Source organism: Scyliorhinus canicula, chromosome 3 (genome assembly GCF_902713615.1).
Source record: "Scyliorhinus canicula chromosome 3, sScyCan1.1, whole genome shotgun sequence".
Lineage (NCBI taxonomy): Eukaryota > Metazoa > Chordata > Chondrichthyes > Carcharhiniformes > Scyliorhinidae > Scyliorhinus > Scyliorhinus canicula.
Window position 1 is genome coordinate 23,419,131 of NC_052148.1, and position 18,659 is coordinate 23,437,789.

The 18,659-nt window shown below is 43.9% G+C and overlaps 1 protein-coding gene across 1 annotated transcript in view; it reads left to right on the forward strand.

The window, feature by feature from the left end:
• atrn (attractin) overlaps window positions 1-18,659 on the forward strand; it is a 382,044-nt gene that overhangs the window by 94,257 nt on the left and 269,128 nt on the right. The window contains exons 7-10 of the mRNA XM_038792945.1: window positions 2,333-2,495; window positions 3,953-4,043; window positions 4,862-5,105; window positions 14,254-14,437. Coding sequence (XP_038648873.1) covers window positions 2,333-2,495; window positions 3,953-4,043; window positions 4,862-5,105; window positions 14,254-14,437 — 682 coding nt within the window. The remainder of the gene's footprint in view (window positions 1-2,332; window positions 2,496-3,952; window positions 4,044-4,861; window positions 5,106-14,253; window positions 14,438-18,659) is intronic.

Consider the following 18,659-nt stretch of genomic DNA (forward strand, 5'->3'; position numbering starts at 1 on the left):
TGCTGGTATGGAGGAACTCTGCGCCCCTGAAGTCAGGTGTGTGGGTCAGAGATATGGCAGGGTTTCTCAGCCTGGAAAAAAAATCAAGTTCGCCTTGAGAGGATCAACTCTGGTTTGCCCAGATATGGCAACCGTTCATCGACAACTTCAAAGAAAATTGAACGGCAGCAGTGGGGGGCGGGGGGGGGAGGAGGAGATAGGAGGCGTGGCAGTAATAAGTAAGTACAGGGAACTTCGTATACAGGTAATTGGGGAATAGGACGTGGGTAGTAGGGGATATTGTTTTTTTTTGTTGTTTCTTTGCGAGCGCCGGCCCACGTGGGTTTTCTTTTAAGAAATGTTAATGTGTTAAACTGTGAAAATTACAAGTGCTTCAATAAAATATTTTCTAAAAAAAAAGGACTGCATAAGGATATCAGGTTCGATGAAGGGTGTCAGCAAACCAGTTAGATTTTCACAATAATCCTATAGTTTCATGATCACCTGCACTGAGCTTCTTGCTGTGAACAATGCCTAAAAAATGTTAACGTACAAGTGGGTGGAATACGAACAAACAAATTAGGAGCAGAAGTAGGCCATTTAATCCATTAGCCTGCTCTGTCTTTTAATAAGATCATGGTTGATCTGTTTGTGTTTTGAATTCCACATTCCCAACTACCCCGAAATTCTTTGATTCGCTTGCCTAAGAATCCATCTATCTAGGCCGTAAAAATATCCAATGACCCCACCTCATCCATCTTCTGAGACGAGAGTTCCAAAATTGCACCAACTTCTGAGAGATAAGAAATTCCCCATATCTCTGTCCTAAAAGGACGACTCCTAATTTTCAAACAGTGCCCTCTGTTTCTGGACTCGTCCACAAGAGGAAACATGCTTTCCACACCGACATTGTCAAGACCATTCAGATCTTGTATACTTCAATCAATGCGCACCTGACTCTTCGAAACTCTAGTGGAAACAGGCCCATTCTGTCCAACCTTGCCTCATAAGCCAAACTGCTAATTATGAGTATCAATCTAGTAAACCTCCAATGAACTGCTTCCAAAGCATTGACATCCTTCCTTAAATAAAGAGACCAAAACTGCGCACAGTATTCGAGATGTGGTCTCACCAATGTTGTGTATTACTGAAGCATAACATTCTTTCTTTTATGTTCAATTCATCTCTTAATAAAGGATAACATTCCATTAACCTGCTTAGTTACTTATTGTACCTGGCTGCTGACCATTTGTGACCTGTGTACAAGAACACCTGGAACCCTTTGCACTGTGGAACTCTGCAGTGGCTCTCTGTTTAAGTAACACCCCTTTTTTTTTTAAAGAATTCTTCCTGCCAATGTGAACAATTGCACATTTTTTTCATTCATGCACGGGAAGTGGGCATTGCTGGTTAAGCCAGAATTTATTGCCATCCCTAATTGCCCTTGAGAAAGGTGATGGTGAACTGCCTTACTGAATGGGTGCAGTCCATCTGATGTAGGTACACCCACAATGCGATACATTTCCAAGTTGGGGTGGTGAGTGACTTGGAGGGCAACATTTGTGTGGTGTAATGGCAATGTCACTACACTGGTGACTTAGACTAATGCTTTAGGGGCATGGGTTCAATTCTGACTACGGCATGTGCTGGAATTCACAATTTAGTTCATAAAATTTGGAATTGAAAGCTCATCTCAAGTAATGGCGACCATGAAACTATCATTGATTGATGTACAAGACCCATCAGGTTCACTAATTCCCCTTTAGGGAAGGAAACCTGCCTTCCCTTTCCCGGACTGGTCTGCATGTGACTCCAGAGTTAGAGCAATGTGGGTGACTCGTAAGCTGGCTTCTGAAATGGCCCAGCAAGCCAGTCAAAGGGAGGATGGGCAAGAATTGCTGGCTTTGCCAGCAGCGCCCACATCCCATCAAAGAATTTTTTTAAATTACCAGATTTTTCCCCACTCATTCAACCTACCTACATCCATCTGCCAAGTCCTTGTGTCCTCTACAGAATGCACGTTACTGGTTAAACATGGTTTCCCTTGCACAGACCAACATCAAGCTAACTGGCCTATAGTTTCTTGCTTCCCAAATAAATTTGACCTGTTGTGTGTGGAATTAATGGTGATATTTATTGTATTTTTGTCTCGATGGTGTGACAATGTGTTATTGACTGAGGTTGGATATTTGCCAAAATGTGTTTGTTCCGCTCACACGAGGTGGTTATTTTCAGTCCATGGTCAGAAAGTGTTGATGGTTTGCCTTTGAAATGTGTGTATGTTTTTCACGGGGTGATCATGCACTCTGCAGAAACGTGTTTCTACAGAATAGTTTTTTTACATTCCCTACAGGTCCTGACTGCTCTTTGCCTGCTAATCAACCCTTTTGGGATTGTAAAGAATATGGGGTACCTATGCTCGCCCGGGCTTCCCACAAGGCAGTCGTCCGTGATGACATGATGTGGGTTATTGGAGGCTATGTGTTTAATTACTCGGAGTACCAGATGGTCGCAGCGTAAGTAGAGCAAATCATTGCACTCTTTTGCTACTAACCTTTTTGAGAACATTGTTTTTGATCACTTTATCATTGACATAGAATAGAGAATCACCCATTTGCAGAAGGAGGCTATTTGGCCCAACAAGTCTGCACTAACTCTCTGAAAGAGCACCCAACCCAGGATCAATTTCCCAGAACCCAATTTAACATGTACAGTCCACCCACCCTGCACATCTTTGGACTGGGAGGAAACCCGAACACCCAGAGGATACCCACGCAGACACGGGGCGAACGTGCAAACTCCACACAGTCACCCCGCGGTCTGAATTGAACCCAGGTTCCTGGCGCTGTGAGCCAGCAGTGTTAACCACTGTGCCACCGTGCCTCTCCTTTGCATTTTCATGCTGGTGTACCCACTACTCTCTGAATTCATCCCCTTCCCCAGTCCTATTGAAACGTTGAACAGTCCTTCTGGAAGGTTTGAACACCTTTGAAAAATCTGCTCTAACTTTTCACATGACTTTCCTGTCGCTATTGCTTATGTTTCATAAACAAATTTTGAGCATGAATCACCTCCTTTCCCTTTAACCTCACAGCTTTGCATGATTTTGTGTAATGGCAGCTAATGTGCTCCGGTTTCTGCAGAAGCGATATTTCTGAGATGTCACTCTTGAGATGGCATTATTTATTAAATAAATCACATCTGAATACACATGTTGCAAATGGCACTGCTTTACATTGCAGATTCAGCAAATGTCAGTTTAGGTGACTTTGTTTGATACATTTTTAAAAATCCTTTGATTGATTGGATCTTGCATTCCCAAGTTCTTGGCATATGTTAGGTTAATGTACTACAATGTCTATATTTAATTCATCCAAGCTCTTATCTCCAAGACCTAAAGTTCATTGCATCTTCCAGCAAACTTCTGTTAATGGGAGCAAATACTGGCAGCAAATGCCCTCTGCTGGATCCACAGTGTCTCTGCGCTAACTAATTTTGAATTGTAATATTTTCACTGAACAGTCTTGTTGTTTTGCATGTCACAAGCCATCTATAATTATAATCTATGGCAGACAGTAAGGTTGGCTCAAGGATGATGAAATGAAAATGAAATGAAAATCGCTTATTGTCACAAGTAGGCTTCAAATGAAGCGACTGTGAAAAGCCCCTAGTCGCCACATTCCGACGCCTGTTCGGGGAGGCTGGTACGGGAATTGAACCGTGCTGCTGGCCTGCCTTGGTCTGCTTTAAAAGCCAGCTCTTTAGCCCTGTGCTAAACCAGCCCCTGCTGATGATGCTAGTTCACATTGCAGAGATAGCAATAATTTACAGTTCATTGTCTCCATTCCTCCCTCTGTCCCAGATTTGATTTAATTTGGTATCAACTGTGTTGGAAAATCCTATTAGTAATAAGTATGGCTGTATAATTTATTTATTTATATATTCCCCCCCCCCCTCTACTTCTTGCCCACAGATATGATCTGAGAGATCTGAAATGGATTCCATTGAAGAAATCTGCAAATATGGTAGTTGGGAGATATGGGCATTCTGTGGCTTTATACAAGGTAAGAGATTTGCATTTAGCAACATTGGTGCTTCAGAACAAGGAAGCTTGTAGAATTGACCAAGTATTGTTTGTTTTCGGAATGCAATTTGCATCTAGCAGGACTTCTGCTGCTGCCTAGTTGTGGAAAGTGCTAGTGCTCCACAGTGTTCCCAGTCCCCCAGCAGGCGTCAGTTGCTGGCAATTACATGGGAGCCAAGCTGTGCGGAGATGCTGCCACAAATTTAAAGAAAAAAATTGTTAAACTGAGGAACTTTGGCGAAGGACATCTCTGGGACTTGCCCATCTGAAACCGAGTCTCTCTGGAGCAAATAGAAACAATTCATTGTCGCTATCACTTCCCGGCCTTTTGGCTAAGGCCAGCAATAGGATCAGGAATGAGATCAGGTCTATTGCCTATTCATGTCAGCGTGGATCTAGTATGTCTCTTTTGTGGGGACCATAAACTGGATTCAATTTGAAATTTAATTGTTTTGTGTAGTAGGCAAGGAGATGGATTGAGGGCTTTGCCCTGTCCACTCTGCGCATTGGCTTTGTAACTCTTGAGAAAGGAATGACATTTTTAAAAAAACAACTAGTAAAAACTATTTGACGTGTTATTTTGTAGTTACCTTCGGCTACCTCATGGAGTATGCAATCCAGGTCCTGTACAGATATCATTGTAGAGTGCAGAAGATATCTACTACTTTCTCACACCTGAAGCTTAGAATGTGACTTCTTTGAAACTGATTTTACTTTGTGTCCTATTTGTGTTCCATCTTTATTTTCCTCAATGTAACCAATGCTAATCTTCATTTAGATTTTTTTTTTAATTTGTAGGAAAGAATTTATATGTATGGAGGTAAAATCGATTCTACAGGGAACGTCACAAATCAGCTCTGGGTGTTTAACATTCCGAATCAATCATGGGTACAACTGACTCCAAAGGCTAAGCAACAGTACGCCGTTGTGGGCCATTCTGCACATATTGTGCAGTTGAAAGGTGGCAGTGTGGTGATGTTGGTCATTTTTGGGTACTGTCCACTTTATGGATATATCAGCAAAATACAAGGATACAATCTTGGTGAGTACTGACAAGATGAGAACAGCAACCAAAGTTTTTGTTCCCATTTAAGCAGGTGGAAAAGCGGCAGGTAATTAGCTTCAGATATTTGGAAGTGTAGTTCTTTGCGCAGTGTTTTTGTATTTCTTTACAGAAAGTGTTCTCTCCCAGGTTGATGGCGTCTGCTGGCTCAATAGAATCTTGCATGCCCATTTGTCTGTTGGGTAAAGAAAATTTGTGGAATAGAAGAATCCGATTCTGTCTAAAAGATGCACTGCAGCAACTCAACAAGGCTACTTGACCGCACCTTCCAAACATGTGACCTCTGGTATCATCTCAAAGGATAAGGGTAGCAGGCACATGGGAACACCAGCACCTCCAAATTCCTGTCCCAAGTCAAACTCGCCATTCTGACATAGAAATATATGTTGTTGCTTCGCTGTCACTCCTGGAACTCCCTCCCGAACAGCACTGTGGGTGTACAGTTCAGAAAGGTGACTCCCCACCATCTTCTCGAGGGCAATTAGGGATGGGTATTACAACTGCTGGCCAAACCCGGAACACGAATGTCCCATGAGTGAATTTTAAAAAAAGCATGAGATTCATAAATGCCTGCTCCTTTACCTCGATTTTACGGATGATCAGTGGTTTGGCAATTGCTTGCCCGTATTTGTGGGAGGAAATGTGAAGGTCGCTGGATTATAACTTGTGATGTAAACGAAGAGCATCACGGCTGGTCATAGGCCGGGAGAAGGGCGAGTCTGTGTGTTAGGAAATCACAAAGAATTTTGAACAATTTCGCAATCCGAGTTATAAACAGAGTGGATTTGTGTCGAGTGTATAACCAGATGCAGATTTTCAGTGTCTGCAAAAGACTAAAATGGATTTTTTTTACTGGAGTTTACAGGATCACGTTGCAAGTTGATTTTCTAGGCAAGTTGAAAACCAGTAGCCTTTCCTCGAATAGCCATGTATGAGCTGCTATTCCTCAATCACTGCAGCTGACTTCCAGTAATTGAATGAAGCGCATTGCTTTCTTTTTACACGGCATTTATTACTGTGTTCTTTTGAATCTCATTCAGTTTGGTCTTCTATGCTAGTTGTAACCAGATATTAATGGCATATAAAATGCCTGTTGTTTGTAAAATTAGTGAATGTTGAGCATGCTTATAATAAATTCAAGAGTGTCACTTTCCTGCACAAATGGGCAGCTGGGACAGCAGACAAACCAAACCACATTCTGATGTCAGTTTTGATGCTAACGTGAAGCTTTTTCAGAGTGTCGTGCTCCGATTGGATCTTTGTTTTTATTAGTCTTGGATTGTGTGAGTCTCTGGCGAAGCCAACATTTATTGTTGTGAGAAGCTGGTGATTAGCTGTCTTCTTGAATCACTGCAGTCCAGATGATGTAGGTAGACCTACAATGCTGTCAGGAAGGAAGTTCAGGATTTTGACCCAGCAACAGTGGAGGAATGGCGATATTGTTCCAAATCAGGATTGTGTGTCACTTGGAGGGGAACATGCAGGTGGCGGGTTCCCCTGCAGCTGCTGCCTTTGTCCTTCTAAATGGCAGAGATTGTGGGTTTGGGAGGTGCTTTCTCCAATGCATCTTGTAGATAGTACACTGCAACCACAACGCGTCGGTGATGGAGGGAATTGATGTTAAGGTGATGGATGAGGTCCTGGTCAAGTGGCTTCTTTGCTGTGGATGAGGAGATTGGCGCTGCACTAATCCAGTGGAGAGTAATCTATCACACTCCTGGATGATGCTTCCAGATGATGGGACAGGCTTCAGTGAGTCAGGAAGTGAGATGCTCACTGCAGAATTCCCAGTATTTGATCAGCCCTTGTAGCCACAGTGTTTAGCTGGTCTGGTTAACTTCCAGGTCAAAGTTGACATCTTTGCCAACCAAGGATGTTAATGTTGGGTATTTGGGCATGATAACATACCATATTGTTTGCTGTCATATATACAAATTGCTTGATGTTAATTTGTCAAAAATAGAAGATGCACTTCCTTCAGTGGCTCAATAGTTTTCATTTTATCATGGCTATTCCACACTGTCCGTATAAAACAAATACGTTGTTGATTTTTTTCTTGTAGTCCCTGAAACTACCATTCAGAATGAGCACCGACTGATGGAAAGTCTCATCACTGTAAGGATCCTGACTGTGTAGTGTCGCACAAGTACCTCATGAGCATGACAATGCAGCAAAAAAGCCACACTCGTCAAGGCAATTGAAGAGAATTTCATCGCAATCCTGAAGTAATCCATGCTCATCTGCAGCAAGACCTGTACAACAGTCTGTCCACCATCATGACAGGGAACTATATCGCCATTCCTTTACTGTCGCTGGGTTAAAATCCTGAAACTCCCTGCCTAATAGTACTGTGGGTGTACCTACACCACGTGGATTGCAACCATTCAAGAAGGTGACTCTCGACCACCTTCTGAAAGGCAGTTAAAGTTGGGCAATAAAAGTGTTGACCTAGCAAGTGACACCCACATCCTATGAAATAATTTTGCAAAATGTCTCCAGATGATGGACAGGCGTTTGTATTTAAAACAGGAAAACAAGGGATTGGATTCAGGTTTTCCTGTGGCCCATTTTACTTGTATGGAAATTGGAGTATTTCCTTAATCCTGCCTTAATTCCTTAATTACTGGCGAGAGAATCCCATTGAGTGCACATTTGTGGAGTCCAGAGATGGATGGTAAACATTTGCCGCATCTGCACGAGAGATGACCTGTATGTTGTTCTTGTGCTATGCCATCAGTGTGACTGAACAATGGGAATCAAAAATCCTTTTTTCAAATGTGGAGATGGAGAGATGTTGCTCCAGGCATTTGATTAAAATTACAGCTCTTTCCCAGTGCTCTTGTTTTTGATTCAACTGTGTTATAATCCCAATTGATGGTACTACTGTGTGGGAAGATTCCAGAATGAAACCCTGGCACAAAAGATCGTAACTTTTACTTTTGTTTGTGGGAAACATGGAGGAATAGAGTCATATGACTGCTAATTAGCTTTCACAATGAGGGAAAAAAAAATTGTTAAACATGAAAAGTTTGATTATAATGTCTGGTTTGCAAAAATGACACCCCGCTCCTGAATCAAATGGCCGATGCCACTCAACCGATCTTTTGTGGATTTCTCACCACAATCCCCCAGATGATTGTCACTTGTGGGTTTCCAATCTCCACTCCCAGAAAGCACGCTTTAAAATCTTCTTTCAAACCATGTTTTATATCAGCTACTTTCATGAAAAATCAACTGAAGGTTTCCAACTATCCTTTCAGACAAAGCTTCTGCTTAAGGAATCCAGCTACAGATTTTCCACCTTGCATGTCAGATGTCTGTTGTCCAAAACACTTTTGCACAAAGTCAGGTCCTCAGACCCCAGCAGATTACTACCGCTTCAAACACAGAATATAGGGACACCAAACCGTGCGATGGCTTCAGATATGTGGCTTATCTATAGCCAGCCTCATCAGCTCTTCTCTGACTTTAACTTCCATAAGCAGTATTCTGTTCCCAAAGGCAGTTCCTCTTTGATAATTTTTGCTTCATATTCCTGGTTGTTCTTTTCCATTCCCTGGTTTCTGGAACCACCCGCCCTTTAGTTTCCCTGGAACTTGCTTTCATGCACCATTGAATGGCTTTTGTGCTTCGAACAGAGCTGAGAGCTATTCACCCTCTCACTTCCTGGCTCCAACTGCTAATTAATTCAGCCAAAACTTTCCAAAACGCTTTCCTACCCTAAAGGGGCCCTTGATAACCAAGCAAGACTATATATTTCTCCCAGCTTGTTTACTTTTCACACCGTAACCCCCTCAGTACAATAGAAGCACAGTTTTATCAAAAGTCTAAAAAGAACCCAGATGAACGCACCTTTGTTTAACATGAATCTAACAATTGGTTTACCCATCCTTACATAGAAATAAATTAAACCCACTTATATCTACACCTTATTTCTAATATTTAACAGTACAAATATACTTTGTTTAAAACTACCTCTGCTTTCCTGAAAACTGTTAATTTTACAGTAATTGAGTATTTCATAGAATCGTAGAATTTACAGTGCAGAAGGAGTCTGCACCGGCTCTTAGAAAGAGCACACCCCACTTAATCCCACGCCTCCACCCTATCCTTGTAACCTCACCTACCCTTTTGGACACCAAGGGCCAATGTGGCTTGGTCAATCCACCGAACCTGCATATGGGAGTAAACTGGAGCACCCGGGGGAAACTCATGCAGACACGGAGAGAAAGTGAAAACTCCACACAGTCGCTCGAGGCTGGAATTAAACCCGGGTCCCTGGAGCTGTGAGGCAGCAGTGCTAACCACCGTGTCACCATGCCACCCCTATTTAATTGTATATAGGGATTGTGTTCCGTTATATAGGAGCAGGCTAAAACTGTAGCTGAATTTAGAGCTGTATGCTTAACTGACGCATATAAATCATATAAAGTGTAAAAATAAGGCTCCAGTTAATTAGCTGGAATATTACTTCCAGATCTGATTGCTTCATAATTGAATTCTATCAAAATCAAAATTTATTTTACTGGGACACTGTATGCCAGGATTTCTCTAATATTTTAAATGCTTCCAAATGTGCAAACCTTCCACATAGAACATAGAACGATACAGCGCAGTACAGGCCCTTCGGCCCACGATGTTGCACCGACATGGGAAGTCAAAAACTAAAGGCCAGCTAACCTACACTATGCCATTATCATCCATATGCTTATCCAATAAACTTTTAAATGCCCTCAATGTTGGCGAGTTCACTACTGTTGCAGGTAGGGCATTCCACGGCCTCACCACTCTTTGCGTAAAAAACCTACCTCTGACGTCTGTCCTATATCTATTACCCCTCAATTTAAGGCTATGTCCTCTCGTGCTAGCCACCTCCATCCGCGGGAGAAGGCTCTCACTGTCCACCCTATCTAACCCTCTGATCATTTTTTATGCCTCTATTAAGTCACCTCTTAACCTTCTCTCTAACGAAAACAACCTCAAGTCCATCAGCCTTTCCTCATAAGATTTTCCCTCCATACCAGGCAACATCCTGGTAAATCTCCTCTGCACCCGTTCCAAAGCTTCCACATCCTTCCTATAATGAGGCGACCAGAACTGTACGCAATACTCCAAATGCGGCCGTACTAGAGTTTTGTACAGCTGCAACATGACCTCATGGCTCCGGAACTCGATCCCTCTACCAATAAAGGCCAACACACCATAGGCCTTCTTCACAACCCTATCAACCTGGGTGGCAACTTTCAGGGATCTATGTACATGGACACCGAGATCCCTCTGCTCATCCACACTGCCAAGAATTTTACCATTAGCCAAATATTCCGCATTCCTGTTATTCTTTCCAAAGTGAATCACCTCACACTTCTCTACATTAAACTCCATTTGCCACCTCTCAGCCCAGCTCTGCAGCTTATGTCCCTCTGTAACCTGCAACATCCTTCCACACTGTCTACAACTCCATCGACTTTAGTGTCGTCTGCAAATTTACTCACCCAACCTTCTGTGCCCTCCTCTAGGTCATTTATAAAAATGACAAACAGCAACGGCCCCAGAACAGATCCTTGTGGTACGCCACTCGTAACTGAACTCCATTCTGAACATTTCCCATCAACTACCACTCTCTGTCTTCTTTCAACTAGCCAATTTCTGATCCACATCTCTAAATCACCCTCAATCCCCAGCCTCTGTATTTTCTGCAATAGCCGACCGTGGGGAACCTTATCAAACGCTTTACTGAAATCCATATACACCACATCAACTGCTCTACCCTCGTCTACCTGTTCAGTCACCTTCTCAAAGAACTCGATAAGGTTTGTGAGGCATGACCTACCCTTCACAAAGCCGTGCTGACTGTCCCTAATCATATTATTCCTATCTAGATGATTATAAATCGTATCTTTCATAATCCTCTCCAAGACTTTACCCACCACAGACGTTAGGCTCACCGGCCTATAGTTACCGGGGTTATCTCTACTCCCCTTCTTGAACAAAGGGACCACATTTGCTATCCTCCAGTCCTCTGGCACTATTCCTGTAGCCAATGATGACCTAAAAATCAAAGCCAAAGGCTCAGCAATCTCTTCCCTGGCTTCCCAGAGAATCCTAGGATAAATCCCATCCGGCCCCGGGGACTTATCTATTTTCACCTTGTCCAGAATTGCCAACACTTCTTCCCTACGCACCTCAATGCCATCTATTCTAATAGCCTGGGTCTCAGCATTCTCCTCCACAACATTATCTTTTTCCTGAGTGAATACTGACGAAAAGTATTCATTTAGTATCTCGCTTATCTCCTCAGCCTCCCCACACAACTTCCCACCACTGTCCTTGACTGGCCCTACTCTTACCCTAGTCATTCTTTTATCCCTGACATACCCATAGAAAGCTTTTGGGTTTTCCTTGATCCTACCTGCCAAAGACTTCTCATGTCCCCATCTTGCTCGTCTTAGCTCTCTCTTTAGATCCTTCCTCGCTTCCTTGTAACTATCAAACGCCCCAACTGAAACTTCACGCCTCATCTTCACATAGGCCTCCTTCTTCCTCTTAACAAGAGATTCCACTTCTTTGGTAAACCACGGTTCCCTCGCTCGACCCCTTCCTCCCTGCCTGACTGGTACGTACGTATCAAGAACATGCAATAGCTTTTCCTTGAACAAGCTCCACATATCCAGTGTGCCCAACCCTTGCAGCCTACTTCTCCAACCTACACATCCTAAGTCATGTCTAATCGCATCATAATTGCCCTTCCCCCAGCTATAACTCTTGCCCTGCGGGGTGTACTTATCCCTTTCCATCACTAACGTAAAGGTCACCGAATTGTGGTCACTGTTTCCAAAGTGCTCACCTACCTCCTGATCTAACACCTGGCCTGGTTCATTACCCAAAACCAAATCCAATGTGGCCTCGCCTCTTGTTGGCCTGTCAACATATTGTGTCAGGAAACCCTCCTGCACACATTGTACAAAGAACGACCCATCTAATGTACTTGAACTATATCTTTTCCAGTCAATATTTGGAAAGTTAAAGTCTCCCATAACAACTACCCTGTTACTTTCGCTCTTTTCCAGAATCATCTTCGCCATCCTTTCCTCTACATCCCTGGAACTATTAGGTGGCCTATAGAAAACTCCCAACAGGGTGACCTCTCCTTTCCTGTTTCTAACCTCAGCCCATACTACCTCGGAAGAAGAGTCCCCATCTAGCATCCTTTCCGCCACCGTAATACTGTCCTTGACTAGCAGTGCCACACCTCCCCCTCTTTTGCCCCCTTCTCTGAGCTTACTAAAACACCTAAACCCTGGAACCTGCAACAACCATTCCTGTCCCTGCTCTATCCATGTCTCTGAAATGGCCACAACATCGAAGTCCCAGGTACCAACCCATGCTGCCAGTTCCCCTACCTTATTTTGTATACTCCTGGCATTGAAGTAGACACACCAAACCACCTACCTGAACACTGGCACCCTCCTGCGAAGTCAAATCTGTGCTCCTGACCTCTATACTCAATCTCCCGTACCCCAAAACTACAATCCAGGTTCCCATGCCCCTGCTGAATTAGTTTAAACCCCACCAAAGAGCGCTAACAAATCTCCCCCCCCAGGATATTGGTGCCCCTCAGGTTCAGATGTTGACCACCCTGTCTATAGAGGATCCACCTTCCCCAGAAAGAGCCCCAGTTATCCAGAAACCTGAATCCCTCCTGCCTGCACCATCCCTGTAGCCACGTGTTTAATTGCTCTCTCTCTCCCTATTCCTCATCTCACTATCACGTGGCACGGGCAACAACCCAGAGATAACAACTCTGTTTGTTCTCGCTCTGAGCTTCCATCCTAGCTCCCTAAAGGCCTGCCTGACATCCTTGTCCCCTTTCCTACCTATGTCGTTAGTGCCAATGTGGACTACGACTTGGGGCTGCTCCCCCTCCCCCTTAAGGACCCGGAAAACAAGATCCGAGACATCACTGTCATTTAATCATATTTAGGGCCATTTAATCATATTTGTAAATCAATCTGAACATATTGCATCAAACATTCTTCAGGGCATTGGTCAGACCTCTAAATGGCATGTGTTGGTAAAGTGAAACGTGATGAGCTCACTGGTGTTGCTAGCTGATGTGGAGCATTTTCTACTTGGATCATGATTTGTCTGCAGGAGGTATGACTTGGGCAGTTCGTTCATTGGAATAATTGTTGAGATCACTTTGGATCCTAGCCTAACCCATAGATAAACTTAGAATGGAGGAACAAGCAAAGTTACTCTTCCACAAGATTGTGAAAAGGCCATGTTCCAAAGATGGATTTTTGGGAAAAGGCTTCCTGGGGATTCGGTGGATTCATTTGGTTTATGTGGATGAGGGAGTGTTTTATTTTAAATATTAAATCGAGTACTTGGAGAATTTTGTCTTGCTTGAAGGAACTGCATACCAGTGCTGATCACTGGTATTTTCCCTAGTAACCAATGTGGCTATGTTACGTGACACTTGAGTGTCAACAGACTATCTAACTACCTGATTGGTCTGAGGGTGACCAATCAGTTTGCAAAAGGTGGGTCAGTCAGTTTAAGCATTTTAATAAAGCTGCATGTCTTAATTTTAACCACAATTTTATTTTAGGCCGCAAATGGCTGGGTGCCCAGCAGATGAAAAAGGACCGAATCCATGAAGCAAGTACCTTCACAGCACTCTTTCTTCCAGGCCCAACAAGCTCCATGTTGCCTCTCGGTTATTGGAGACAATGCTTCCCTGACCACCATCGGAACCCCCTAATAAACTGACCAACCTCTCAAATCAGCTTGTCTGCAGTTCTGTGCTGTTGGCTTTCCTGTTTCATTGAGGAAATGAAGGCCCAGTATTGCACAGTGGAGCTGGTCTGAGTATAATTTCATGTTGACGATGATTTGCATGAAAAAAAAACCTGCTGAGTTTAATCCTTTTCGAAGAAAATGAAAAGGCTATGCTGAGAAAGCAGGGGAAAGGGACTTGGCATTTAATTATTGGCAGGCAATGTCTGCATAACTTTACCTCCTTTTCTGTTGTGATGTAGACTCATTATATTTCAAGATTCAACATGAATGTTGATTGTGTTTGAGGATATGACTTTGAATAATATGCAGTTTCTTTTTAAAACAGGTAAAAATACATGGTATATTCAGCAAACAAATGGGGCCTTGGTTCAAGGAGGATATGGTCACAGCAGTGTTTTCGACCCCGAGTCAAGGGGAATTTACATTCATGGTGGATACAAAGCTGTCAGTGCTAACAAGTATGGCCTTACTGATGACCTGTACAAGTACGATGTGGATACAAGTACATGGTGAGTGTTGAGTGCAAGTGGTTGATTTTTTTCCATGAGTTTTGCCTGAAATAGCATTTGCCTTTAATCCATTGAAGTGTAATTTTTCACCTTGATGAAAAACCCCTTTCCATGCAAGGTGGTCACAAAAAAATGTTGATGCTCAAGTGATCTTTGTAACCATGTGATCAGTGAGTTGGAAAGATAGGGTCTGCTCATTGTCATGATAGGGACGTATTTGGAACTTGGGTCCAGAAATTGGGTCCAAAATGTAGCAGGCAATTTAGGGGTTAAACAGACAAAGAGAAGACTGCTAGCTGCAGACGCGGGAGGATACAACCATAACCTGAGTTACCATGGTCCCATTCTGACGTAACCTTGTTACCAGGATGCCCGTTCAACCAGGATGATCTACACAAGATCCATTGTCATTCAGGATAACCTTGTTTGACAAGCCATTGTCCTATTGCAGTGTCTGATGCCCTATTTGTCGATCAATGGAAAGGGAATTACATATGAATGGCATAGTTCTTACCAGGGGTAAGTCATGGGGTACAGGTCTCTGGCACAACGTCTGTCCCTGTTGCTCAGAAGTAAGGGGGGAGAGGAGTAGAGCATTAGTCATTGGAGACTCCAATATTAAGGGGAAAGATAGGAGATTGTGTGGGAACGAGAGAGTTGGTGTGTTGCTTCCCAGGTGCCAGGGTCCGTGATGTCTCGGATCGTGTTTTCGGTATCCTTAAAGGGGAGGGGGAGCAGCCCCAAGTCGTCCATGTAGGCACCAACAACATAGGTAGGAAAAGGGATAGGGATGTAAGGCAGGAATTCAGGGAGCTAGGGTGGAAACTTAGAGTTAGAACAAACAGAGTTATTATCTCTGGGTTGTTACCTGTCCACGTGCTAGTGAGACGAGGAATAGGTAGAGAGAGCAGTTGAACATGTGGCTACAGCGATGGTGCAGGAGGGAGGGTTTCAGATATCTGGATAATTGGGTGTCATTCTGGGATAGGTGGGACCTCGCCAAAGGGGAATGGTCTACACATGGACCTGAGGGGTACCAATATCCTGAGGGGGAAAGTTGCTAATGCTCTTCGGCAGGGTTTAAACTAATTCAGCAGGGGGTTGGGAACCTAAATTGTAGCTCCAGAGGTTAAGAGTAGTGAGGTCATGAGTAAGGATTCAAGGTTGCAGGAGTGTACCGGCAGGCAGGAAGGTGGTTTAAAGTGTGTCTACTTCAACGCCGGGAGCATCCGGAATAAGGTGGGTGAACTTGTAGCATGGGTTGGTGCCTGGGACTTCGGTGTTGTGGCTAGAGCAGAGACAGGAATGGTTATTGCAGGTTCAGGGGTTTAGATATTTCAGTAAGCTCAGGGAAGGTGGTAAAAGAGGGGGAGGGGTGGCATTGTTAGTCAAGGACAGTATTACGGTGGCAGAAAGGATGTTTGATGAGGACTCGTCTACTGAGGCATTGTGGGCTGAGGTTAGAAACAGGAAAGGAGAGGTTACCCTGTTGGGAGTTTTCTATAGGCCTCAGAAAAGTTCCAGAGATGTAGAGGAAAGGATTGCAAAGATGATTCTGGATAGGAGCGAAAGTATCAGGGGAGTTGTTATGGGGGGCTTTAACTTTCCAAATATTGACTGGAAATGTGATAGATCGAGTACTTGAGATGGGTCAGTTTTTGTCCAATGTGTGCAGGAGAGTTTCCTGACACAGTATGTAGATAGGCCAACAAGAGGCGAGGCCACATTGGATTTGGTACTGGGTAATGAACCAGGACAGGTGCTAGATTTGGAGGTAGGTGAGCACTTTGGTGATAGTGACCACAATTCAGTTACGTTTACTTTAGCGATGGAAAGGGATAGGTATATACCGCAGGGCAAGAGTTATAGCTGGGGGAAAGGCAATTATGATGCGTTGAGGCAATACTTAGGATGCACAGGATGGGGAAGGAAACTGCAGGGGATGGGCACAAGTGAAATGTGGAGCTCATTCAAGTAACAGCTACTGCGTGTCCTTGATAAGTATGTACCTGTCAGGCAGGGAGGAAGTGGTCGAGCGAGGGAACCGTGGTTTACAAAAGTAGTTGAATCACTTGTCAAGAGGAAGAAGGAGGCTTATGTAAAGATGAGATGTGAAGGATTGGATTGGATTATTGTCACGTGTACCGAGGTACAGTGAAAAATATTTTTCTGCAAGCAGCTCAACAGATCATTCCGTACATGGAAGAAAAGGGAATTAAACAAAATTCAAGAAAATACATAATAGGGCAACACAAGATATACAGTGTACCTACGTAAGCATTGGCATCGGATGAAGCATACAGGGTGTAGTGTTAATGAGGTCAGTCAATAAGAGGGTCATTCAGGAGTCTCGTGACAGTGGGGAAGAAGCTGTATTTTAGTCTGTTCGTGCGTGTACTCAGACTTCTGTATCTCCTGCCCGATGAAAGAAGTTGGAAAAGTGAGTAAGCCGGGTGGGAGGGATCCTTGGTTGTGCTGCCCGCTTTCCCCCGGCAGCGGGAGGTGTAGATGGAGTCCATGGATGGGAGGCAGGTTTGTGTCATGGACTGGGTGGTATTCACGACTCTCTGAAGTTCATTGCGGTCCTGGGCCGAGTAGTTGCCATACCAGGCTGTGATGCAGCTCGATAGATGCTTTCTATAGTGCATCTGTAAAAGTTGGTAAGGGTTAATGTGTACATGCCGAATTTCCTTAGTTTCCTGAGGAAGTATAGGCGCTGTTGTGCTTTCTTGGTGATAGCGTCGACGTGAGTGGACCAGGACAGATTTTTGGTGATGTGCACCCCTAGGAATTTGAAACTGCTAACCATCTCCACCTCGGCCCCGTTGTTGCTGATTCTCTGGGAAGCTAGGGAGGAGATTGCTGAGCCTTTGGCTTTGATCTTTATGTCGTCATTGTCTACAGGAATAGTGCCAGAAGACTGGAGGATAGCAAATGTTGTCCCCTTGTTCACGAAGGGGAGTAGAGACAACGCCGGTAACTATAGACCAGTGAGCCCTACTTCTGTTGTGGCCAAAGTCAAGAGGTGACTTAATTGAGGGACACAAGATGATCAGAGGATTAGTTAGGTGGACAGTGAGAGCCTTTTTCGTCGGATGATGGCTGGCACGAGGGGACATAGCTTTAAATTGAGGAGAGATAGATTTAGAACAGTACAGCACAGAACAGGCCCTTCGGCCCTCGATGTTGTGCCGAGCAATGATCACCCTACTCAAACTCAGGTATCCACCCTATACCCGTAACCCAACAACTCCCCCTGAACCTTACTTTTTAGGACACTACGGGCAATTTAGCATGGCCAATCCACCTAACCCGCACATCTTTGGACTGTGGGAGGAAACCGGAGCACCCGGAGGAAACCCACGCACACACGGGGAGGACGTGCAGACTCCACACAGACAGTGACCCAGCCGGGAATCGAACCTGGGACCCTGGTATAGGACAGATATAGGACAGATGTCAGAGGTAGGTTCTTTACTCAGAGTAGTTAGGTTGTGGAATGCCCTGCCTGCAATAGTAGTGGACTCGCCAACATTAAGGGCATTTAAATGGCCATTGGAGAAATATATGGATGATAAGGGAATAGTGTAGATGGGCTTTGGTGTGGTTTCGCAGGTTGACGCAACATGAAGGGCCTGTACTGTGCTGTAATGTTCTATGTTCTAGTTCTGGTCTTTTTTGTAAGTGGGAGTGGGCAGTCAAGCAGTCCAAATTACAGTTGATAGTTCCAGTCTGGACATGCCAGAGGAGGACCATTGTTTGAAGGGCTGGCAGAGCTTGGAGGGAGAGAGAGAGAGTCTTGATTTGGAACAGGCAAAGGGTGAAGGATGTAAGCAGCCTTTGAAAATGTTAGGAAAAAGCCATAGAGAAGGCTTTGGAAAAGGGTTCCGAACAAATGTCCCTAAAAGGAGAAAGATTGCCTCCTCAATGCAAGTTTTGCCTTTGCCTGAATGTATAAGTGGGATGAGAGCTGTATTTTTGTGAAAAGTGCTGTTTGATGGGAACTAATGTTAAGGTTAAGAAACTGCATGTGATACGTTAGTGTTAGTGTGAAGTTTAAAAGTGTTAGTGTGAAGTTTAAAAGTTTCAATATTGTTTTCTTTTTGTTTTAATAAAGTTTGTTTATAAAATAACCAATCCCTATTTCTTACATTATCACCCCCGGAACTAATCGATCTTTGTGCTCTGTCTTAAAACGCGCTGCTTCAATCTTTTGGCCATT